The 25471-nt window shown below is 42.3% G+C and overlaps 1 protein-coding gene across 2 annotated transcripts in view; it reads right to left on the minus strand.

Moving 5' to 3' along the window:
- Positions 1-25471, minus strand: part of NUP93 (nucleoporin 93) — a 126931-nt gene that overhangs the window by 2293 nt on the left and 99167 nt on the right. For both annotated transcript variants that reach the window (XM_087971674.1, XM_087971675.1), the window contains exons 9-20: positions 24368-24500; positions 21942-22099; positions 20080-20245; positions 19246-19339; positions 17968-18159; positions 13290-13416; positions 13095-13167; positions 11660-11704; positions 6113-6229; positions 3234-3352; positions 2232-2349; positions 1300-1383 (exon numbers count right to left, since the gene is read on the minus strand). In XM_087971674.1, coding sequence (XP_087827800.1) covers positions 1300-1383; positions 2232-2349; positions 3234-3352; positions 6113-6229; positions 11660-11704; positions 13095-13167; positions 13290-13416; positions 17968-18159; positions 19246-19339; positions 20080-20245; positions 21942-22099; positions 24368-24500 — 1426 coding nt within the window. The remainder of the gene's footprint in view (positions 1-1299; positions 1384-2231; positions 2350-3233; positions 3353-6112; positions 6230-11659; positions 11705-13094; positions 13168-13289; positions 13417-17967; positions 18160-19245; positions 19340-20079; positions 20246-21941; positions 22100-24367; positions 24501-25471) is intronic.

Consider the following 25471-nt stretch of genomic DNA (forward strand, 5'->3'; position numbering starts at 1 on the left):
GGGGAGGAATGGGAGCCAGTCCTGGAGTCTAGGGAAGGCTCTGATGAGAGCTCTGCATTGGAGGCAGAGATGAGGCTAAGGCCATCTGACAGTTATCAGCTGCCTTTGGAATCGGACATCAGTGAGGCAGAAGAACATCTGGAGCCTGTTCCCAGTGTGCACATGTGCAGAGCTGCCAGAAGAAGGGAACAGCTGAGGAACAAGGGTCGACTTGGGAGTAAAGCCACAGATAGACGGTGAATGGCCCCTCCCAGAGGGAATAAAAGAGGAGCAAAAGGGGAGTGGGGTTTTGCAGGAGACAATTCGTTCATTTGGGTGAAGATCTGTTCCTGCATTCTTGCCAAGTATTGTCTGCTACAGTGTGGCACCTGAAAGATATCGGCCTGGCAACTCTCCAAGCCTGATAAAGGTCTGTCATTGTGAAATCTCTTGAAAGACTGTTGGCCGGAACTTTGCTGGAGAGGAATTCACTGTAAACTAAATAAAAGGAGTTTATCAGGACGAGGAGATGGGTTCATGCTGTTGGGGAAGCCTAGGTCAGAATAGGTCTGCTGAACCCTGAAATCATGCCAATTCTGGCCTCCTACTTCCTTTCGCCCCTTAGCAAACCGATTTCTCCCAAAGGTGCAGCGTTGCAATTTCCTGGATCAATTTTACAAGGCTTTAAGAATGGGAACAAAAGCAGTATGTATTCATTAACTTTTCCCCCCAAAAGGGGGGGGGGGGGAATGAACAATTCAAACAAATTGCCCTCCAACGAGATCTCCACCTTACTATTACTTCTGCTGCCTTCTAAAAGTTTGAGAGGTGGATTGGTGACCCCACACACTCCCCAAATATTTTAATTTGCAGTTTGACCCCCAAATAGCTTTCTTGTCCCAAATTTCCCTTTGTAGCCAATATGACAATGGTGAACTGCATGACCTTGAGAACGGCAGAGTGCTAGCTCAAAGCTCAAAATGCTTCCTTGAGTTCAAAATGCTCCCCAAGAAACCGCTCTTCCCATTTTAACAGAAGTGTTGTCATGCGGATGTTATTGATTGATTGATATTTCAAAATCTATCCTGAACCAATTTTGCGCCTAGAATATTTCTGGAATCGCAATGGGACATTGCTGGTATGATCACAACTGATTTGAGCCTGGCGGGTTTCAGATTCAAAGCCTTTCCCCCCCCCCCTTTTTTTTGCATGCTGTTAAGTAACAAAACTAGGCAGTAGTAGCGGTCATCATTTCCACAATCCAAGAACTCCGATGTTATGCCTCATTCAAACAGAGACAAGAAAGCGCCACTTGCTTACTTCATCGCTGAAATGCCTGAAGGCTGTGACTCGTTCTTCCACGTACTCCTGACTCAGTGGGACTAATTTTAGCTGTTCGATGATCTGCAGAGAAAGATCCATAGATAAGGCAAGATGACGTGCCCTGAGCCTGTCGGTTTGGACTACAACTGGAACCAGCAGGAATCGGAAATGGGAAAATTTGCTGTAAACACGTCTCTCCCGGCTGCAGAGTAACTGTTGCTCTCCGAGCTCTTGGCTGGCTCTTGGTTCAGAGCAGGAATGGGGCAATAATCAATCCCCTTCCCTGTGGCCTCTCTACCCCCAAATCATGCCGATGGGATTGTACAAAATTTTCGTGTAATGTAGCATTGTTAGAAAAGGGGGAAAGCCCACACAGTGCAAACCTAACTACTATGTGTGCTGAGTAGGAAAGAGGCTATTACAAGCATTACACACAGAGAGATAGATAGGTAGGTAGGTAGGTAGGTAGGTAGATAGATAGATAGATAGATAGATAGATAGATAGATAGATAGATAGATAGATAGACAGACGAGAGAAAGACAGAGAGAGAGAGACAGACAGACAGAGATAGAAGCTAGTAGAGTCACCATAATGTTATGACTATTTCATGTCAGGCTTAAATATATGAAATATTGTAACTTAAAACTTTGCCATGGTCTCCTGAAATAAACACAAATTAAGCAGAGGATTTGTTTTTTAATTCTGCCAATAGCCACCACCACCTGCCCAGTGTTCCTTAATGCCCTTTTAACGTTATTCGGTTCCGTTTCCATGGGCTGGTTCAGCTGAGACCAAGACAAGAACGGTTAGCAAATGGCCACTTTCTCCAAGTGTAAAATTCAGTCGCCTCTATTTGGAGGCAAGGTATTAAGACTCAAAATCAATTAAAGTTGTACAGCTTCAGAGAGAGAAAGGGGAGGAGACTTACATCAAAGGCCCTATCAATATGGCCAGCGTGATACTCGTCAAAAAACGTGATCAGGTCTAACAGAAGGTAGAACGTCGAGTCAACCGGCTTCTTGGTACTTATTCCTTGGGCTTTATATCTGCAACAAAATGGAAAGGGCCATTAAACGCCTTGGGAAGTATTCACCGTTTGACATTTATTTATATGTATCCCGCCATTTACAGGGAGTCCTCGAATTATGACAAACGCTGCTCAATGAGACATTTTGTCAAGCGTGTTTTGCCCCATTCTACGACCTTTCCTTGCCACGGTTGTTAAGTGAACCACTGCAATTGTTACGTTAGTCAAACTATTTACTAAGACTGTCTTCTTCTCATCCTTCCTAGTACCTATCTCTTCCCACTTATGACTATAACTGTGTTGCTTGTATCTTTACAATTTATATTGTTTTATTTGTCTTCCTCGTATGTTTTGATTGCTTAATAGTAACCTATGACTATCACTAAGTGTTGTATCTTATAGCAATAGCATTTAGACTTATATACCGCTTCACAGTGCTTTACAGTCCTCAGTAAGCAGTTTACAGAGTCAGCCTATTGCCTCCAAGAATCTGAGTCCTCATTTTACCCACCTTGGAAGGAGGGAAAGCTGAGTCAACCTTGAGCCTGGTGGGATTTGAACTGCCAAATTGTAGGCAGCTGGCTGCGGCAGAAGTAGTTTGCAACACTGCACGCTAACCACTGCGCCACAGAGGCTCCTTAATCCTTATGATTCTTGATGAATGTATTTTATTTTCCTTTATGTGCACTAAGAGCATATGCACCAAAGACAAATTCCTTGTGTTTCCAACCACACTTGGCCAATAAAGAATTCTATTCTACTTTAGCTCTGCATGTGACCTCTGACTGCATAATTCAAGGCTTCTCCCAAGCTTCGGTGGACAAGGTCAAAAGAAACCTGGCTGATCTGGCATGGGCAGGAATCCTCAACCCCCCCCCCACCTGCCCCAGGCCGGTCTCTTACCTCTCAGCTATGGCATGCGCCATGTTCTTCAGCCTTTCCTTGTTGGATTGGGGAGCGCTGACCTGAGACACGATGGGGCTTAGCAACTTGTTCATCAGCTCAAGGACTTTGTCGGCATTCTGAGGGAGATACAAAGAGAGAAAGCAGGCGCTGCAGGAATGAGTTCAAGGAGGTCTTTTGGAAAGCAGGAGGCAGGGCCGTGTTAAAAATTAGAATAGGTAAAAGAAGTCTAGAAATAGGGGGAATATTGTTATACATATTTTTATTTAAAGTGAATATTAGAGGTTAAGACAGAGTTTGAAAAAGGTGTGCTCAAAAATAATGCTATTGCTATTAGAAGGATGTAGCAAATATTGAAAAAAAGGAAGGATTATGTGCTGACACAGTTATGTATAACAATATTAGATTGTAGGAATTTGTAAGATTGGCCAGATTAAAATTAGAATAGAAAAAAAAACATTTAAACGGGGGAACATTGTTATGCATATTTTCACTTAACACATTTAAACTGAATATTAGTGGTTAAGAGCAAAGTTTGAAAAAAAAGGATGGTATTCGGTACGCTCAAAAATAAGGCCACTACTATTAGAAGGATGTAGCAAATATTGAACAATTGAAAAATGAAGGATTATGTGCTGACACAGTTATGTATAACAACATTAGACCGCCTAAGGTGGATTAATCTAGTAATGCTTATTGTATTAATATTGCTTTTGTATCAAAATGAACGACACTCAAGACACCACCCTGTCCACGAAATGATATTGATGTTATGGTTTTTTTTTAAAAAAAAAACTTTACAAAAAAAGGGAAAGCGGAAATCATGGGGGAGGAAGGGGGAGGAAGGAAGGGCTCAGGGGCGGAGCTAGGGACTCTCCCGATCAATTGAGATTGGCGGCAGTGAGCCCAGTCAGCAAAAAGCTTAAGAGAAGCCTTCTGCTTTATATCTGCAACACATTAAAAGCAGGTCTGCCAGTAAACCTTCTGGAAGGCTTCACAACTTTTTACTTCTTTTTTTTAAAACAATTTTTCATTAGTTTATAATGTAGAAAATACAAAAGTAAATAACAGGAAAAATAGGGAAGGTGTCATGCTCCCGTCGGAGTCTGAATCCGAGGAGGAAGATGAACAGCTGACAGGGAGTGGGAGTGTGGCTCAGTTGGCTGTGGAGGAAACTGGGGAAGGGCAAAATCCAGCTGGGCAGAGCAGGGGGGAGGTAGAACAAGGGAGAGGGAGTTTAGAGGAAGGCCCACCCCGTCTTCATCCTAGGGCATGCAGGGAGGAACGGAGGAGAGAGCAACGGGGGTTGCGTGGCTTACAGGGGAGGAAAGGGCCCTAATTCCCTTCATTAGCCACACCTGGGAATGAGAGTTTAAAAGAAATGCATGCTGAGTGTGGCAGCTGCTGGGAGAAAACGTGAGTTTATCTTGTGTTGACTTTGCTTATCTGTGTTCCTTGCGTCTTCCCAACCGTATGGAGTTATTGCCGTGCCTTCACGTCTGGAATTCTTTCTCCTGCCCTGCCGGACTAATTACCTCATTTTGCCTTGACTGGAGTTATAGTTACAGTTTTTGTTGACCATGTTTTGGACTTGATTCTCTGCAGCCAAAGGCTGTTCCTGGGAGAGTTTTTTCTCCAGCCAGAAGGTAACCAGGACATGGGGGGCAAAGTTGGCACTAATAAAGGGACTCCTACTGATTATCTGACTGTGCTGCCTTTGTGCCACGCCCCTTTGGGTCATCACAGAAGGGAAAGGGGAAGAGAAAAGCGAGAGAAAGAAGAGGGGGGGAAAGAAAGAAAAAGCATTGACTTCCGACTCCCTTCAGTGTGGTAGAATAAGGCGTTAACCTCAAACCTCAACTTTTTAACTTTTACATAATCGTTTAAACTAGTAGCCATTTCTTTAACAACAAAATATCTCACCGGTAACATCCAAAATCAAAGTTTCAATTTGTTTTTTCCACCTCAAGCACAAAGTCCAGAAGCGGATTCCAGGTAGAAGTAAATGTTTCTTTTTTCTTTGATCAGAGCAGTCAATTTAGCCAACTCTGCTAACTCCATCACAACTTGATATATGTTTAGAGGTAGTCCTCGGCTTACAACAGTTCACTTAGTGACCGTTCCACATTACAACGGCACTGAAAAAGTGGCTTATGACCATTTTTCACATGTACGACCGTTGTAGCCTCTCCACACAGGTCACGTGATCAAAATCCAGAGGCTTGGCACCTGGCTCATATTTATGACGGTCGCGATGTCCCGGGGTCACTTGATCCCCTTTGGCAACCTTCTGGCAAGCAAAGTCAACAGAGGAGCCAGTTTAACTTAACGGCCATGTGACTAACTTAACAACTGCAGCAATTCACTTAATAACTTTGGCAAGAAAGCTTGTAAAACAGGGCCAAAAAAATCACTTAACAACAGAAATTTTGGACTCAATTGTCATGGTAAGTCGTGGACCACCTGTATTTGTATCCCGTCTTTGAGGTAAAATGAGGACCCAGATTGTTGGGGGCAATTTGCTGACACTGTAAACCGCTTAGAGAGGGCTATAAAGTGGGATATAACAGATTAACAGAGTTGGAAGGAACCTTGGAGGTCATCTAGTCCAGCCCCACTCACCCCCGCCCAAGCAGGAGACCCTACACCATTTCTGACAGAGGGCGGCCCAGTCTCTTCTTGAAAGCCTCCAGTGATGAAGCTCCCACAACTTCTGAAGGCAACTTCTGTTCCATGGGTTGATTGTTCTCACTGTCAGAAAATTCCTCCTTATTTCCAGGTTGAATCTCTCCTTGATAAGTCTAAAGTGCTATTGCCTTTTATTATTTTTATGAGCAAGTTGATGAACGTATCCAACGCATCTTTGAAATCCCACTTACCTTGGCAAGGTCATAAAGTTTGGCGGCTTCTTCAAACAATCCCTTGCTTTCTGCTACGGAGGCCACTTTGTTAATAATCGGTTTGGTGTCTTTGGTGAACTTGTCAATAACTCCAGGCTAATGAAAGAGGACAATTTTTTTAAAAAAAAGGTGAGATAAAATATTTGGAAAACCAAACAGCAACAGGCCCAGCCCAAGAGTGATAGAGAACAATCCAGTCAGTTATTTATTAGCTCATGCCATATAGACAGAATCTTGCCAGACTAAACCTTGACTGCTCTCATCCTAACAGATATACCCTGGGAGGTTCTAGGGAGTGCCCCAAAGGTAATTTTTCAAGAGGCAACTGGACTTTCTGGTTTTTCTTAGATGTTTCGCTTCTCATCCAAGAAGCTTCTTTGGCTCTGACTGAATGGTGGGGAATGGAAGAGCCAAAGAAGCTTCTTGGATGAGAAGCAAAACGTCTTCAAAGAAAAACCAGAAAAACCAGTTGCCTCTTGAAAAAAAGCACCTTTGGGACAACCATGACCCTGGAGTACTGAGAATCTCCATAGACGTTCTAGGGAGTGCCTTTCTAGACCCAGGCTTCATAAATCGTAGTTATTCATAAACTTGTTTTAAAAGCAAAACCTATTTTATTGCAACGCTGGGAATTGTTTTCATTCCCAGCCCGAATTAAGCTCAAACAGTCTCCCAAGATAAGCACACACCTTTCAGTTCTGTGAAGTGCTGCCAAAAACAGAAGTATCAAATGAACTAGAAAAGAAACCAACCAAAGTACAAAGAGCTTCAAGGATGACTCGGAACCAATCGAACTACTTTGCTTCCTGCAAAGGTTTCATTATCTTGGCCTGACTTTTATACCTTATGGGAGGGGCAATCACCTCCCAGCCTTACTCCTGAGTTGCCCCTTTAGTCTCAGCTGCTCCTGCCTTCTAGCAGCTCTGCGCACACGCGCACTGGGAACAGGCTCCCCTGGGTCCTCTGCCTCGCTGCTGCCAGACTCCGCCAGCTCCAAAGGCAGCACCCCACTCCCAGATGGTCCTGGCCCATCTGACACAGGACCCTTGTCCGAGTCCTCCCCAGACTCCCTGACTGGTCCCCATTCTTCCCCACTGTCTGATTCCGCTGCCGGCTGCACCAACTGCCAACAAACTACAACAACTCTCTTCCACTGTCTCCGATCCAGTTCCGGGCTTTACTGGCTCTTGTCTGCCCCGTCCCCCACCCCCCGCAAATCTTTAAAATGTGCTTCCTCTTTCTAGGAAAATGCAGCTCCACTGTAGTCCAGGGGTCGCAACCTCCAATTTGTGGACTGGCATCGCTCCACATGGACTTGCAGAATCCAGGCTGCACACAAAACCACTACCCCCCAAGTCCATGAAACCAGTCCCTGGAGTCCACAGGTTCAGTTAGGGGTGCACTGCTGCAGTCCATCACACTGGCCCCCACTTCGTAGACCCATGCCATCACAATGGTGACCAATTCCTGAACCCATTTGTCAATTAGAAAAATTTCTCTATATAGCACGGTGGTAATTCGGGTACACCTGATTTTTTGTTGTTGTAATTCTTTCATCTTTTAATTATACACCCAGCTGGATGTAACTGCAATTAAGATATGCCAAGATGATAAGTCAATGATTATGACCTACCCAATTAAAATTACAGAGCAAGTATAAAAGTAAAAGATGTGAATCTCTGATTTACAGTCTCTAGGTCCCACAAATAATAGAAAACATTGACGTAAAATAAAAGGTTCTTCTGATTAAAGTGTTCATGTGGGAAGTCTAACTTCAGCTGATGTCTGAAGGCATTTCCCGTTATGAAAGGTGTAAAGAGGAATAATGCATCTGCCATGTGGCCGTGGGGGGGGATCCCATTATATATCTAAAGATGTCTGCTCCTTCTTACTGCTGCACAGTTGATAAAAACTCTTGAGCTTTTCACGGATTCATCTGGATGCTGGCTTTGCTCAAGTCTCTCTCCCAAAACAAAAGTTGTTCCAAGCTTTTCATATTCACGGTGAGCCAAAACATGCCAAAACATCTCAAGATTTTTTATCTCACAAAAGAGATTCCTGGTTTCCAACAAATTATGTGAGAACATCTGTTAAATTAGCCTTGGGGAAGATGGCAGGCGGGCTTTTTATCGCTATTGATTCTCTTCTATATTTCTCCATCACTCTGAATCTTCCGGAGCTGCCCGGAGAAAGTGAGAAAGCCCAGGTGAAAAATCGCCCTTTGGGGACGGAATGAAAATGGGGGCCAACAGGCTGGTAGAGGTGATTACAGAGTGAAGGACATTCACACATGCATGTGGTCTTAAGGGCAAGGCTTCAGCCACGAATAGGTCTCAGAAATGCTCTTTCATCAGAGGCTACAAAAAAATATCATCAAAATTGGCAGGAAGAAAAAAAAACGACAGCAGGATTTTTCTTCATGACATAAATGGCTACACTGCCACCAACTGGATGTCTTCGTGGACCACTTTCACCAAGTTCCAAATAGAATAGAATAAATAGAATAGAATAGAATAGAATAGAATAGAATAGAATAGAATAGAATAGAATAGAATAGAATGATAAAAACTCTTGAGCTTTTCACAGATTCATCTGGATGCTGGCTTTGCTCAAGTCTCTCTCCCAAAACAAAAGTTGTTCCAAGTTTTTCATATTCACGGTGAGCCAAAACATGCCAAAACATCTCAAGATTTTTGTCTCACAAAAGAGATTCCTGGTTTCCAACAAATTATGTGAGAACAGCAGGGTTTTTCTTCATGGCATAAATGGCTACACTGCCACCAACTGGATGTCTTCGTGGACCACTTTTACCAAGTTCCAAATAGAATAGAATGGAATGGAATGGAATGGAATGGAATGGAATGGAATGGAAGGGAAGGGAAGGGAAGGGAAGGGGAGAGGGAGAGGAGAGGAGAGGAGAGGAGAGGAGAGGAGAGGAGAGGAGAGGAGAGGAGAGAAGAGAAGAGAAGAGAAGAGAAGAGAAGAGAAGAGAAGAGAAGAGAAATGGCTGTTCCTTTTCTTCTTAAAAACCTCCAGTGATGGAGCGCACACGATTTCTGGAGATAAGTTGTTCCATTGGTTAATTGTCCTCACTATTAGGAAGTTTTTCCTTAATTTCAGGCTGCTTCTCTCCTTGATTAATTTCCACTGATTGTTTCTTGTCCTGCCCTCAGGTGCTTTGGAGAATAATTTGACCCCCTCTTCTTTGTGGCAGCCCTTCGAATACTGGAAGACTGCCATCATGTCGCCCTTAATTCTTCTTTTCTTTAGACTAGACTAGCTTTAGATTAGACTTTTCTTTAGACAGACCCAAATCCTGCAGCCATTCTTCATAAGTTTTAGTCTCCAGGCCATCTTAGTTGCTCTCCTCTGAACTTTTTCCAAGGTCTCAGCATCTCAACAAAAAGAAACGGGGGTCTCTGCCAGATTTCAAGGTTGGAGGAGAGCATCACTCCAGCGGCCTAGTGCTCCCCCATTACTTTCTCATTCCAGCTCCTGACCTTTTCTTTCGGGCTCGGGTTCAACAGGTCCAACCTCCCTGGGTTCTTGCCCAGCCACTTTCCTGGCCTCCTCATCTGCAGGATGGCATATAATGCCATACCCTATCCAAGTGAGTTCCACCGTGGAGAATACTAGCAGGACCCTACGAGCAACCCCTAACTTAAATAAGAAAGCTTCATGGGTTTCCCTTCAGAGTAATTACCAGGTTACAACCACTTGTTTAATGACCATTCGAAGTTACAACGCCACAGAAAAAAAGGGACTCACGACCGTTATCACTCTTGCAATCATCGCCGCGATCCTCGTGATCAAAATTTAGAGGCTTGGCAACTGGTTCATAGTTATGACGCTCGCAGTGTGTCCCCTTGGGGGTCACACCATCCCCTTTTGCGACCTTCTGACGAGCAAAGTCAACCGGGAAGCCAGATTCACTTAACAACCGTGTGGCTAACTTAACAACTGCGGTGATTTACTTAACAAGCGTAGCCAGGAAGGTTGGTGAAAGGGGGCAAAACTCACTTAACAACTGTCTCACTCAGCCATGGAAATGTTGGGCTCTATTGTGAAGTTGTAAGCTGAGGACTACCTGGATGGGATTCAGCTGAAAGCATACTAAATCCTAGCCTGAACCTCTGCCAGACATTGATCTGACCCAGGCTTCGTCAAACTTAATAAAACACAAACTGAGTTCAAAAGTAAAACCTTTTTTAATGCGACGTTGGGAATTACTTGCATTCCCAGCCAAAACTCATTAGACACAGTTCGTCCAGACAAGAGCACGCTTTTCAGTGCTGTAGAATGCTGCCAAAAAACACAAGTCCCATTAAGGCTTAATGTAAACCAACCCAAAAACCCAGAAAAAAACCAACCAGAGTACAGAGCTTCAAAACGGACTCGGAAATTACTGAACTGTTTTGCTTCCTGCAAAGTCTTCGTCATTGAGGACTGACTTTTATCCCTTATGGGAGGGGCAATCCCCTCCGATACCTCTGCCATCCACACCGGCTGCTGGTGAATCACAACAGACATAGGAAAAACACAGTCAAATTCACCCCCCCTGTGTCAGCCTTCCCAGACAGACTAAACCAGAAGCACGAACAGACCCCCTCCGGCTAATTCTACTTTTATTGCAAAGCTACGTCAGCAGATTCTTGCAAGTCTGAAAGGACAAACTCTCGCCACGTCACTCTCGGGGCCGGGAATTGTCTTCTTTTTCCCACACACACCCCGCTATTCTGGCTTTTTTGAGATGTTAGAGGGGATCCTTTCCGAGTTTCTTTCTCTGCCCAACTGTGGGCACCTCCCCCTTACTGGATCATTCCCCAGGCAACATCCCTACCCCCTCCTCCGGTCCCAAGACCATTCCGAAACACCATTACACCCTGACCCTTCCTGATCCTTCTCTTCCTGCCTCCCCCTGATGACCTAGAACTGTCACGGCAAGAACGGAATCGTCCTTAACCAGCCCTTTAAAATGCTTTCCTGACTGCAAAATGAGGAGCTGTGCAAAGCTTCCAGGATGGCAGCAGGATTTATCTTGCAACTGATTAAACAGGGAGGCACGGAACGTGCGGTGTTCGTGTGTTTAAGGGGAATGAACAGGATCAGTTTATTCCAAATATGGAATGAAGTGTACGATTGAAACGAGTGCGGTGGCAAAATGGGAGCAGTGCAGTGCAAGCAAAATTGCAAGGAAGGGAGGAGGGTAGGGGAGGGAAGAAGGAGAATGTGCTGGGAAGATTGGGATGGGTGGGAGAGCAATTTCTCTGCAATTGAAGCAGCATGGAATTAGGAAGAAAGATAATAGACCAATGGCATCTCCAATTCTTAAGCAATTCAATAGATTATGAGGACTACAAGCTCTTATTTAAAAAATAATAATACTGTTTTTAAATTAACAGCAGAAAACCCAGTAAGTATTCTTTCATTTCTGACATTCAATTCAACAATATTTTGGCCTTACACTCAACATTCAATGCCATTGGGCTATTCAAAACAAGAGAAGAGATCTATACGCAAAGTTACCTTTCTACTGCCATCGTTCTCCAGTTTTCCAAGAATCATGTCAAACTATCCGTGCAAAAGAAAACAAAAAACAGAGTTAGGAAAGGTATACTAGTACTCCTGTTATGAGCCACAGTGGCATAGTGGCTCATAATAAGAGTGCAGTACTGCAGGCTACTTCTGCTGACTGCCAGCTGACTGCAATTTGGCAGTTCGAATCCCACCAGGCTCAAGGTTGACTCGGCCTTCCATCCTTCCGAGGTGGGTAAAATGAGGACCCAGATTGTTGGGGGACAGAGGCTGACTCTGAAAACCACTAAGAGAGGGCTGTGAAGCACTGTGAAGCAGTATACAAACCGAAGTGCTCTTGCTCTTATGAATGATCCAGATTTTAATGGATACGGGTGATCCTCAACTTGCTGACCAATTGTTGAGCAACTGTTTTGAGGTTACGACCAATCCCCCCAAAGTTACTTAAGACACAATTCCAAAATTACAGCTGCTCAAGCACCTTTGTTGTCATTTGCCTTTATGAGTGACCACAGGAACCCTGAAGCGGCCACACCCCACCAGGTATGAGCCATCTCTTAACATGTGTTCTAAATAGAGAATGGGGGGAAATGCACCATATGCATGTCCCAAAGGTGCTTTTTTTTCAAGAGGCAACTGGACTTTCTGGTTTTTCTCTGAAGACGTTTAACTTCTCATCCAAAGAGTTTCTTCAGCTCTGACTGGATGGTGGGGAATGGAAGGATTTATATTCCTTGCAGACAGCTGGGTTTTTTTGGGGTGGGGGTTGGGGGGAATCTGTTCATACCCCCACACCATGAACGGATTTCCCCCAAAATTTGCGGACTACAGGAACCATTTGCACTACCTCAGGTGACCCTAGGGACACAGATAAACCTCAACGTGGCCTCAGTGACCCTCTAAAACAGGGGTGTCCAACCTTGGCAACTTTAAGACTTGTGGACTTCAACTCCCAGAATTCCTCAGCCAGCTTTGCTGGCTGAGGAACTCTGGGAGTTGAAGTCCACAAGTCTTAAAGTTGCCAAGGTTGGACACCCCTGCTCTAAAAGGATGCAAATGACCAGCTGTCCACAAAAATATAAATCTTTCCATTCCCCACCGTTCAGTTAAAGCTGAAGAAGCTTCTTGGAGGAGAAGCAAAACCTCTTCAAAGGAAAAACAAGGAAGTCCAGTTGCCTCCTGAAAAAGCACAGCTGGAACAACCTTGACCTGGAGGATTGAGAAACTCTACAGACTTCTTTTTTTTCAGTATTATTGTTGTTTTATTGCTTTGGTTTGTGGTACTATGACTGTAATAAAAATGGTTGTTGTAAAACATGGGCGGGGGGGAGAGAAATCGGGGATTTCTGAACCCAGCAAGAGATTTTCAGCTCTCTTCTGAAAAACATGAATTCCAACCTAAAGGAACCAGATGCTCCTGACATACCTCCCGGCTCTCGATCACCAGCTCGCTCACACAACGCAGGAACATGTTTTCACCTTGGCTGTCCTTCTCGTTCCTAAAACAAGGATCACAAAGAGATCAGTGCCGCAGATCCTGTTTCGCCATTGCAGTCGTTCAAATTGGGCACACACACACACACACACACACCCATTTCGTTTAAGCGGGGCAGGAACCAACCTGAGAAAATAGAAGTACTGCAAAGCTTCACGGGGATCTGTCGACTCAAACTTGCGGGTGTACAACATCAGAAGTCGGACAAAATTCAGGCGCCGAGTGGCCGGAGGGTCACCAGCCTCGTGGCTCACTGAAATGGGAATGAGACAAATACCATGCAGTGGCACCGTTTTGTTCAAGCAAGAAAAGTGGCCGCCCAGACAGACAAAAATCTACGTTTAGAAGAAATCCTGTTCCAGTTCCCAGAAATTCAGAATGCAAAGATTGATATAAACATCGTAAATATCAATTCCAAAACCATTCCAAAGGTCTTAACCCAACAATTCATGATGAAAAAAGCTACAAGGAAGATAGTAAGACAAGAAATTCTGATGATGTTGTCTGAATTTCTACCACCATGTTCTACAAAACCTAGATGTCCCTCTAGCTGAACTGTCAATCAAACTATGGCAACAAGGAGCACTTCCCTCTAGTTTAACTTCCGGAAGGATAGAGATGTGAGATAGCTATGTGCCTGGGCCTGAGTTTGTGAAGGCCCCATTTCTTGGTTATGTTGATACTGATGGATTATAATTTTAACAGAATAATAAGAGTTGGAAGGGACCTTGTAGGTCATCTAGTCCAACTCCCCACCCAAGCAGGAGACCCAACACCATTTCTGACAAATGGCAGTCCAGTCTCTTCTTGAAAGCCTCCAGTGATGAAGATCCCGCAACTTCTGTTCCATGGGTTGATTGTTCTCACTGTCAGAAAATTTCTCCTTATTTCCAGGTTGAATCTCTTCTCCTTGATCAGTTTCCATCCATTATTCCTTGTCTGGCCTTCAAAAGTGCTTTGGAAAATAGCTTGAGCCCCTCCTCTCTGTGGTAGCACCTCAAATATTGGAAGACTGCTATCCTGTCTCCCCTGGTCCTTCTCTTCACTAGACTAGCCATGCCCACTTCTTGCAACCATTCTTTGTATGTTTCAGCCTGCAGTTCCCTACTTACCGTAATATATCCAGGCTGCAATTTATATTTAATATCTTTTTTTGTCACATTTGTAATACTGTACCCAGTTCTGGTCATCACAATAGAAAAAGAAATGTTGAGATCCTGGAAAGTGTGAAGAAGAACAGAGAAGAGCAGCAAAGATAATTAAAGGATCTGGAGGTGAAATTGTATTATGAATGGTTGAGGGAGTTAAGTATGTCTATTGAAGAGAGGGATAAGGGGCGACATGATAGCAATCTCCCAGTACTTGAGGGTTGTCACATAAGAGAGGACTTCTCTAGGGCAGTGATCCCCAACCTTTTTACGCCGCGCCCGGTATCCCCAACGTTTTTATGGCGCGGCCCGGTACCGACATCAGCTGGCGCCGCCATCTTGTTTTGATGAAAAAGTGCTTCCGGTGAGTTCACGGAAGCACTTTTTCATCAAAACAAGATGCGGCGCCCAGCGCTTCGGTGAGCTTCCAGTGAGCTTTTCGGGTAGAATGGCTTTCGGTGCTTCCGGTGCTTCTACCCGGAAAAGCTCACCGAAAGCACTTTTTCATCAAAACAAGATGGCGGCGCCCAGCAAACCAGCGGCCCGGTAGGACTTGTCCACGGACCGGTGGTTGGGGACCCCTGCTCTAGGGCACCAAAGGGCAGGACCTGAAATACCAGATGGAAACTCATCAGAGGGAAATCAAACCTACAGGTGAGAAAAAAAATTTGGACAGTGAGAAATTAATCAATGGAGTAGCTTGCTTCCTGGAATGGTGGGTGCTCTTATCACTGGAGGTTTTCAAAAATAAACTGGAAAACCATTCGACAGGGATGGTATGCGTTGAAGGGGGGACTGGATTAGAAAACCTTCCAACCCTATGATTCTGTGTTTTTGTATTGTGTTTTTTTAAAAAATAAATTTTATTGATTTTACAATTAAAACAAACCAACAACACATACATAAATGAAAGAGAGAAAAAGAAGGGAGAAGAAAATAGAAAGAAAAAAATAGAAAACAATTAAAAACATTCTCATCTTCAACAGTTTGTAAGACCTCTTTTTAATCCTTATTTTATGCCATATACACACACCTAATCCTTACACATATCTGTGTATCGCTACTATGGATCTATCCTATCCTCTTTTGCCCTTTAGTGTGAAGTCTATCTTTGGTCTATCCATTTGTACCAGCAGTTCCAGCTGTTGTAGTATATTGAAGTGTCTTTATTTTTTAATGCCAAAGTTAATTTGTCCATTTCTGCACAACTTGAAATTTTTTGAATGATCTGATGGAACATGAGGCTGCTTCCAACATTGTGCAAAAGCCAATCTGGCTGCTGTCAAAATGTGTATTATTATATATTTCACTTTTTTTGATTTTTTTATCAAAGATCCCTAACAAAAAGGACTCTGGTTTGAATTCGATCTGTTCTCTCATCATTTCTTCCAGCCAATTTCTAATTTTCTGCCAATATTTTTGAGCTTCTGTACAGGACCACCACATATGGAAAAAAGTTCCCTCTTTTTTTGCATTTTCAGCAATTCGGACTCATATTGGGGTGCATCTTCACTAATCTCGAAAGAGGAAGGTGCCATCTATAAAACATTTTATAGGCATTTTCTTTGTATGCTACCAATTTTGTAATTTTATTATTTCTACCCCAGACCTTTTCCCATTCTGCTATGGTGATGCTACGTCCTATATTCCTACTCCAGGCTATCATGTTCCTTTTACAATTTCTTCTTCTAATTCTACTTCTAATAAATAATTATAAAATTTTGTTGTTGTTTTTTCCTGATCCTAATAAAATTTTATCTAATTACTGGAGTTTATTGTTAATTCCAAATTCTTTCTTGTCCTGTTTATATCTACTTTGAATTTGAAGATATGCCCACTGATCAATTTTAGTCCCGCTCTTGAAGTTCTTGCCGCGATTTCAAATTTCTTTGCGCATCCAATAGGTCCTTATATTTAATCATTTTAGTGATATCCAGATTATTTGGGTGAATCATCGCCTCCATTGTTGAAATCCAAATTGGTATTTTTAAATAGTGTTTTTCCGTATTTTCTTCCAATTAGTTAATAATAAGTCTCTGATTAGGTGTCTGTGAAAATATTTCTGGCTAGTTTTCCCTACATCCCATAAAAAGCATGCCACCCCCTCTGCAAGTCATGGCCTTCTAAGAATAATATTCTCTTATTGGTTAAATTCACCCATTCCATATTGTGTTTAACAATTGTTTGCCACCCAGACTCACTGGTTTGAGATGGAAGGCTATACAAATGGTAAGAATGAATGAATGAATAGAATAGAATTCTTTATTGGCCAAGTGTGATTGGACACACAAGGAATTTGTCTTTGGTGCACATGCTCTCAATATAAGAAAAAATAAAATACATTCAATGAATGAATGAATGAATGAATGATGAATGAATGAATGAATGAATGAACCGGAAGAGTAAAAATAATATCTAGTTTCATTGGTTGTGACATGTCAATCTAACCTCCAGCTACTGATAAAATTTGTGTGTGGGGGGTGGGTGGGTGGGAGGAGAATGCGAGTTCTGACACTTTCAACATTTTAGATTTTTTAAAAAAGACTTTGAATACCAAACATGAATTAATTCCTTGGAGGGAAGGAGGGAGGAAAGGATTCTTAGATTTTGATGCTTATCCGAGTTGAAAGTTCATATCTTCTTTCCCGCATACAAAAGCAGGACAATAAGCTCATTCTCCTGATATTCATTTATTTTTCTCAGCTGTTGGTCTGGCTGCCAGCCACCATGTGGTGACAGTCACCAGAACTGGTGACTTTCGTAACTGCAACAGCTGTTAATGGGATTAGCCAAGGAAACAGAAAACAAAACTTTCATTGAGGGGCAACATACTGTTGGTTATATGGCCACTGTATTGTAATTCTTAGGGCTGCTTTCAGCAAGCCAGAGAAAAGAACAAAACACTGATCTATGAATTGTTCCCACGAATTACTTTGGGGACAGCTACTTTGAAAACCCAGGGTCACGCTTTTAAAATAAAAGAAATGCTAATAAGTGAGGGATATCATTGGAAAAAAATATATCATCCCAAAATGTCGCTCGTTATTTTTATCTCTCAAAAAAGTAGGGTTAACCTAATCCTATCAACTTATCGAATTAGGTACACTGAGCTTCGTTTTATTTAGAAAAAAATATAAAAAGAAAATATGTAGTGGAAGCTCAATATGGTGTCAAATGTTGATCGTGCATTCCTGTGGAATTCTGGTAGGTATGCAATATGTCACGGGTGCAACATGAAATTATGGATTAGCCATTCCACACCCTTCATGGAGCTGTTGTGAGGTCATTACCAACTCCCTTTCAGAGCCTGGAATGCTGGTGGTTGACTTAAAAGAAAGTTATTAATCAGTCTAATTCAGTGTTTCTCAACCTTGGCAACTTGAAGATGTGTGAACTTCAACTCCCAGCATTCCTCTGAAGATGTGTGGACTTCAATTCCCAGAATTCCTCAGTGATTCCCATTGCTGACTGGAGAATTCTGGGAGTTGAAGTCTACACATCCTCAGGTTGCCAACACTGCAAAATGCTGGTCTAATTATTTAAAAGTATCTCTCTTATCATACGCCTCATATGTCAGTCTACCGTTCCATGGTTTGGCCATCTTTATTCCCTGAAGGAGTCCAACAGTGCCATGATCGCAGGCCTACTAAACTTACAGAGTTGTGCGCTCTGCCCAGAAGATTTCAGCAACAGCTTCAGTTCAAAGAGAACCAAGGCCACATGCACAGCGTGGCAACGCAAACGTTCGGTACGGAAAAGGAAAGCGATGGCAGCTTCAAACTGGGCTGTGAGGAACAAGACTTGGAAGTAGAGGAATGGCTGCTGATTCACGGCAAAATGTGACTCGCCTGAAGAAGAAAAGCACAAAGGGAAGGGTGTTTTTACAGCTGATCTTCAACGATGCAGACGTCACTTGTGAAAAACAGGTTTGGGAAAGCAGACACGTTGCTAAATTGTTTATTTTACGGGACTTGCAACCACAACTGAGCCCAACATTTCCATTACTAAGCAAGACAATTTGTGATGGGAGTTTTGCCCCATTTTACAAACCTTTCTTGCCGCAAGTTAAGGGAATCACTGCATTTGTTCAATTGATAACTATGGGTTTTAAGTGAATCCCCATAGAATTTGTCAGAAGGTCGTAAAGGGGGATCATATGACCCCAGAACACTGCAATTGTCATAAATATGACTCAGTTGCCAAGTGTCTAGATTTTGATCACATGGCCATGGGGATGCTGCAATTTTTATCAGTGTGATAACTGGTGCATAAGTCACTTTTTCCCTGTATTGTTGTAACGTCAAATGGGCACTAAATGAATGGTTATAACTCAAGGACTACCCTGGGCATCACTTGAGCCAATTAACAGGAGTTGAAAGAATGACTGCAGAATTTAAGAAATTTAAAATTCAGGATAAAAATTAACAGTGACCCAAGTCCCAACAAAATCAACAATTTACACTTGAACCGAAGAGGCAGGCTGATTTCCCTACAGCATAACCTCAAAGCAATGCAAGAGAAAATTATTTCCTAGGAATATTGGGAAGGGTTTTTTTAAAAAATTTGATTTAAAAATCTTGTCACTTCCAGAACCCTGACAGGATATCTTAATAACTGGAGATTTAACAGGAAAACTACAGAAAAGGTGGCAAAGTAGATGGAATCATAACATTTCTTAAATATTGCTGCTAAGATTATGGTATCAGTCTGGCTTTTGAACAAAAGTCATAAATTGCCAGTTTCAGAGTCTTCACTATCTCCTAAAGCCAAGGTGTTCATACAAGAACTTTTACTTTGATGTGCCATGTCAGTTTATTGAACGAATTCATTTTTAAAAGTCCCAGCACTGGATCTGCTCAAGATCTGGGATCAGCTTTCTGCACAACAGAGTTTATTTTCAGAAATCTCCAGGTATTGTCCCTAGCTGAACTGACCGTAATCTTCAAGCAGTTGTTTCTGGAATTGGGACAAAGTCAGCCTGTCTTGCGGTGCGCTAGAACTAGTCTCGTCAAAGCATACTTGATTCAGCTGGAAAAAGACAGAAAAATTAATTGAACATCCCTCCTTCCTTTCCCAAGGGATGCATGCAATATATTTTCCAAAAATGGAATAGGCCTACACAAAACCAACACCGGATGGTACCAACGGGTCTGGGAGGTATGGAGATCATTGAATAAACTCCACATGGGTACAAGAAGATCCAGAAGCACTCTGAACAAATGGAGCTATCTGGTGACTTCTGCCCCTTGCAATTGTGGTGACACGCAGAAAACAACACATATGTGTAGCTACCCTTTGTGTCGTGATCAGTGTATACCTCAGGACCTCATGGCATTGTGACAGAACACAATTAATGTGGCTAGTTTCTGGGCAAGATCTGTTTAACTTGTGCATTTTTTGATCTTGTATTTTACATTTTCATGAAGTGAGGTTTCTTAAATCAAACCAATAAGCAACCGGATGACTTAGGATGATAAAATTCTAGTTACTGATGAAAGTAACTAGAATGACTCCAGTGTATCTAACATATGAAATGCTTTCCAGAATGACAACAAACAGAAAGAGAAAACACAGGAAGTTTTGATCCTATGTTTACATACATATCTATGTCATCTCTTGGAAGAGTGACTTCTATTATATAGGTGCTGCAGTGGAGTAGGATAATAATAGCTGGACCATCTTCAATCATGTTTAAGTTTATATGAGGAAGAAAAAATGAATGCTATAAAAAAAATGGCAGCACAATCATTTTGAAGAAAAGTGATTACCTTCAGCCAAAGATAATCTTCTGTTTTATCCGCCACTTCACTGTGGTTATCGGCAATATCACACCGGCCTATGATACAATACACGGTTCTTTTGTAAGGATCAGTGTTGTTTCTCAGCGCCCGTCTATAATGGAGGCGAACTTTGTTCTCGGTGGCAGGAGAAAGCCTACAATTTTAAAAAGGGAAGCTGAAACTTGAGGTGTCTTTAAAACAATCAAATTTGGAGTTTTCTTCTCAAAGCAAGCTACCCATGCTTCAAAAGTGGTCTTTTGAGCCAAGCAGCTTTCCTGTGACAGAAATACTGATTTCTTTTCTTTTTCTTTTTTCTTTTAATAAGGTATAAACTTTTAAACCATTGAACTGTGATCTTCTTTGACATACACTTTTGTCGTTGCATGTTACACTCAAAAAGAAATTTTGTACATTGATATGCATATATACATTTAATCTTTATACATTTTGATTCCTTCCCGTTTAGACCTCATTCCATTTTGCGAACTCCCTTTCATATCCCTCCAGTGGTAAAATTTATTCCAGATAACAGATAATCAGAGGTGGAAGGGACCTTGTAGGTCATCTAGTCCAACCCTCTGCCCAAGCAGGAGACCCTACACCATTTCTGACAGATGGGAGTCCAATATTCTGACTCATCTTTATCCTTCAGTTCCAATGTCAACCTATCCATTTTGGCACATTGTAATATCTTAACTATCACCTCGTCTTCCCTAGGAATTTCTCTAGCCTTCCAATTTGGGGCAAATGTCATTCTTGCCACTGTGATTACATGTATTATTAGATAGGTATCAGCTTTACTGTACTTCTCTGTCATTATTCCCAATAAGAACAACTCAGGTTTGTAGAAAAAAAATTAACCCCATCATTTCCTCTAGCCATAACCAAATTTTATACCAGAACTCCTGAGCCTTTTTACAGGACCACCATACATGGTAGTATGTGCCCTATTCTTTCAGACATTTCCAACAATTAGGTGATTGGTTTCCATACATTTTGGCCAATCTAGCTGGTGGGAGATGCCACCTATAAGACATCTTATACAGGTTTTCCTTGTATGATGTGGCTAATGTTATTTTTTTTATTTCGCTTTCCAGGTTGATTGGGAAATACTGTTTTCTTGATGCCTTTTTGCTGACTGAACTCTGCTGCTCATGTAATTCACAGTATTTTATATTGCAGAAACCGATCTTATAATATAATTTCGGTTATCCAAATTCAGAGCTGTCATGTGGATCGAAAGAACAGATCTGAAGTACCTCCCACCGACATAATGTAGCTTCACACTCAGAAAGAGTGCTTAATTTTAAAAATAGATAGGTTCCAACTGAAGCAAAAAATAAAAGTGCATTTCTCAAACGGCTGCACCTTCTGTGAGTACCAACTGCTCCAGAATCATGAATTTAAGGCAGTGTTTCTCAACCCTGGACACTTGAAGATAGATGTCTGGACTTCGACTTCCAGAATTCCCTAGCTAGGGAATTGAAGTCCACAGATCTTTAAGTGGCCAAGGTGGAAAAACACTGGTTTAAGGCAGGGGTCTCCAACTGGCCACTTTAAGACTTGTGGACTTCAACTCCCAGTGTTCCTCAGACAGCTGGGAGTTGAAGTCCACAAGTCTTAAAATGGCCAAGGTTGGAGACCCCTGGTTTAAGGTATCAAAAGTCTTCCGCACAACTTGAAAGCCTGAACCTCTCTTTTCTTCGAGTTGATTTTGAAGGTGAGCAGAAATGCCCAGCATTTAAAGTTCCAACCAGAATCATGACTTTCAGTAGAATTAGTTCTTCTGCCTCCCGCCACCCCCTGACATTCATACTTTTTCTTGGCCTCTTCCGGCGTTACCCAAGTACCTTTTGTCTTTGCTGTGCATGTACTCCTGGAACCAAGTTTTGAAATCTCCCAGCTGGTGCTGAGCTAGGTTGACCACTTGCATGGCCGCCATTAAGTCCCCGCATCGCATACAATAGTAAATGATTGCCCAGACCGGATGACCTTCCACTTCCCCATCCTAAAACAAGAGAAGCAGAAAAATGTCCAGAGATTTGACTTGTTGCAGACAGTCCTTGACTTAAGACTGCAATTGAGCCCAAAATTTCAGTTGCTGAGAGAGACAGCTGTTAAATGAGCCGTGCTCCGGTTTACAGCCTGTCTTGCTGCAGTTAAGTTAGTAACTCGGTTGTTGAGTGAATCTGGCTGTCAGGGTTCCTGCGATTGCCCTAATTAAATTATTAGCCTTGAGCCAAGTTTCAAAAGAAACCAAAATATTTATTAGGAGCAACATGGCCGGCATTAACCTGTATAAAGCCAACTCTGAGGCACGTAATTTATTATCACCTATGACCCTGTTTTCCCCCACTCCCCTCGGTGTGTCATAAATCAGATTCTCCAACAAAACAATCTCACTCTGCAGTGAAGGATTTTCCTGGGCAGAAGACCCAGTAGCCTAGGCTACAATGTCCACAAGATAAGCATGCCGCACTGCTCCCTCAGGCCTTTCTCCCCTCCTGCTTATAGCAACTTGGAAACAGGCATAGGAATGATTTACGAGTTGACATTAGCTTCTCCACTGACATTGCTTATCAGGAGGTCGCAAAAGGGGATTACAGCACTCTGGGACACTGCAACTGTCATAAATATGAGTCAATTGCCAAGTGGCTGAATTTTGATCATATGACCATGGGGATGCTGCAATGGATTAAGTGTGGAAAAGAGTCATAAGTCCCTTTTTTCAATGTCGATGTTCACTAAATGAATGATTATAAGTCAAGGACTTCCTACATTGCAACAAAGACCTTGAATTTAGGAGATAAATGTTGAAACGGTAAGTGGTACATACAATCGACCGAAGGTTCCTCTGTATAAAAATAAGTCTTGCACTTATTTAAAAAAAAAAAAAACACGCTTGGTGATATTCAAACCCTATCTGCCTTTTGGAAAAGGTGCTTATTCATTCTATATGGGCATATTTTTAGAAATTATATCTGCATATTCATGAATGCAAATTTCATCTCTCAGGAGCCGCCAAAGATGCAGGGAGCCATTTTAGCAAAAATTTCCATTTACACAGATGTCTTTGTGCTCCAGACAGATGGGGAATTCTTCAAACTGCTATAGAATATATGGTCAGAGGGGAATTGGTGAACGCTGTTTCTCCCTTCTCTCATTTATAGAAAGCTTAGCTACGGAATGTGCTTTTCCGTGAATGAAAACACACCACCAGAGACCATCCGTTATTTTTTCTTGATGCAGTTTTTCATCACCGAATCCTCACGCTGAGGAGAATCTTAAGAGGTTATATTGCAGAAATCTCTATTCATTGCAGCACCTTCCTTAAATGTGTTTACATCCTGCCAATGAAGAAAAACCCACTACCCTGCCAAGCCATTTACAAAATCCCACCGTTAAACTGATCTCATTTTTAGAAATGTTCTCCCAATGCTCATTCAACATCTGGTTCCTTACAGTTTCTGCTTATCTAAATCCCGGTCTCTTTTCAGGATAACATTCGTTGTTTACGGGACCTATCAAATGCTCATTTTTCCCTTTGTCAGGTTAAATATACCAGGCTGTTTTTCTGATCTATGTTCTTTTTAAAATGTAGCACCCAGATGTGAAAATGCTATTTCACAAGCAGCTTGCGGTGATCAAAACTTAGGTACTTCTGTATTTTTTATATACTGTATTTATTTAATATTTAACATAATTATTATTATAATTACAATTTTCATTATTACTGTTATTATCAGAACATTTGCTATTTCTCTGTAAAATGAAAGGGACGTAGACCATACACTATTTTCAAAGTATATATATATAAAAAGACTTAGGTACTTCTGCCATAAATAAAATTGATTGACCGATACTCATTCCTTTAATTAAACAATTTGTAAAGCAGCCCTTCTTGCAATGCTCTAAGCAGGATTAAAAACCAAACCAAACCAAACACAATATAGATAAGAACCAAAACCAACACAACGATGTATAAAAACACACACAAGGTCTAAAAAGAACCCACCGCTAGTTTTTCAAATGATCTTAGGCTACGCAAAGGATGCTTTAGGAGAAAGAGCTTAAGACTGTAATTAATATTTTTCAGCAGGCTTTCTAAAAGAACCTTTAAAAACCTTTAAAAGAGCCTTTGGCAATCTTGAGAAAGCTAATGCAAAGTGCACCATTTGCACATATTATAAACTCTCCACCTAACGAGCGCAGTTCTGCCGAGGTAAATGAATAAACCAAATTTTGCTAGGACCGTGGAAATCCTGGATGTTCCTACCTGCAGCCCTGGAACAGACACTGGGAGTTTGATGTTCAAGAAACTGCGGACTAACTGGTAAGTTCCGGGTACTCCGCCCAGCTGGGCTTGGTGCAAATTTCCAAAGACGGTCATCAAAGTGTAGTTCTTGTAGCTGCAAGGAAACAGGCATGGCGTAATCAGTCAGGATCGCTGAACGTCCTTTGACTGATTTCACACAAAGCATCAGAATCAGAATAGAGCTGGAAGGGTTCTTGGAGATCTACTAGTCCAGCCCCCTGCTCAAACAGGAGATCCTGTACCTGTGATGGCGAGCCACCGGCCAGCTGGTCTTTGGGTTTCCGGCACTCTGGCACACAGACATGCACACACGTTCCAGTTTGGGCACTCGGTGCCAAAAAGGTTCGCCATCACTGTCCTATATAGCAGGGGTCTCCAACCTTGGCAACTTTAAGACTAGCGGACTTCAACTCCCAGAGTTCCTCAGCCAGCTTTGCTGGCTGAGGAACTCTGGGAATTGAAGTCCACTAGTCTTAAAGTTGCCAAGGTTACCATTTCAGACAAGTGACTGTCAAATCTCTCCTTAAAAACCTCCAGGGATGAAGCATTCACATCTTCCGGAGGCAAGCTGTTCTCACTGTTAATTGTTTATTGTTCTCACTGTTAGGAAGTTCGTCCTTAATTGCAGGTTGCTTCTCTCCTTCATTAGTTACCATCCATCGTTTCTTGTCCTGCCCTCTGGTGCTTTGGAAAAATAATGTGACCCCCTCTTCTTTGTGGCAGCCCCCCAAATACTGGAATACTGCTATCATGTCTCCCCTAATCCTTCTTTTCTCTAGACTTAGCCAAACCCAAATCCTGCCACAATTCTTCATGTGTTTTAGCCTCCAGGCCTTTTAATCATCTTAGTTGCTCTTCTTTGCCCCTTGTTCCAAAGCCTCAACATCCTTTTTTGTAATGTGGTGACCAAAACTGGATGCAGGATTCCAGGTGAGGCCTTACGAAGGCTTTATCAAGCGGTACTAAAACTTCCCGTGATTTTGATTCTATGCCTCTTTCTATACAACCGAGGACTGTATTCACTTTTTTAGTTGCTTCCTCACACTGCTTGGCTCATGTTTAAGT

Source organism: Notechis scutatus, chromosome 9, assembly GCF_049901735.1.
Source record: "Notechis scutatus isolate UNSWTSFEM ecotype Mainland chromosome 9, rNotScu1.2, whole genome shotgun sequence".
Taxonomy (NCBI): domain Eukaryota; kingdom Metazoa; phylum Chordata; class Lepidosauria; order Squamata; family Elapidae; genus Notechis; species Notechis scutatus.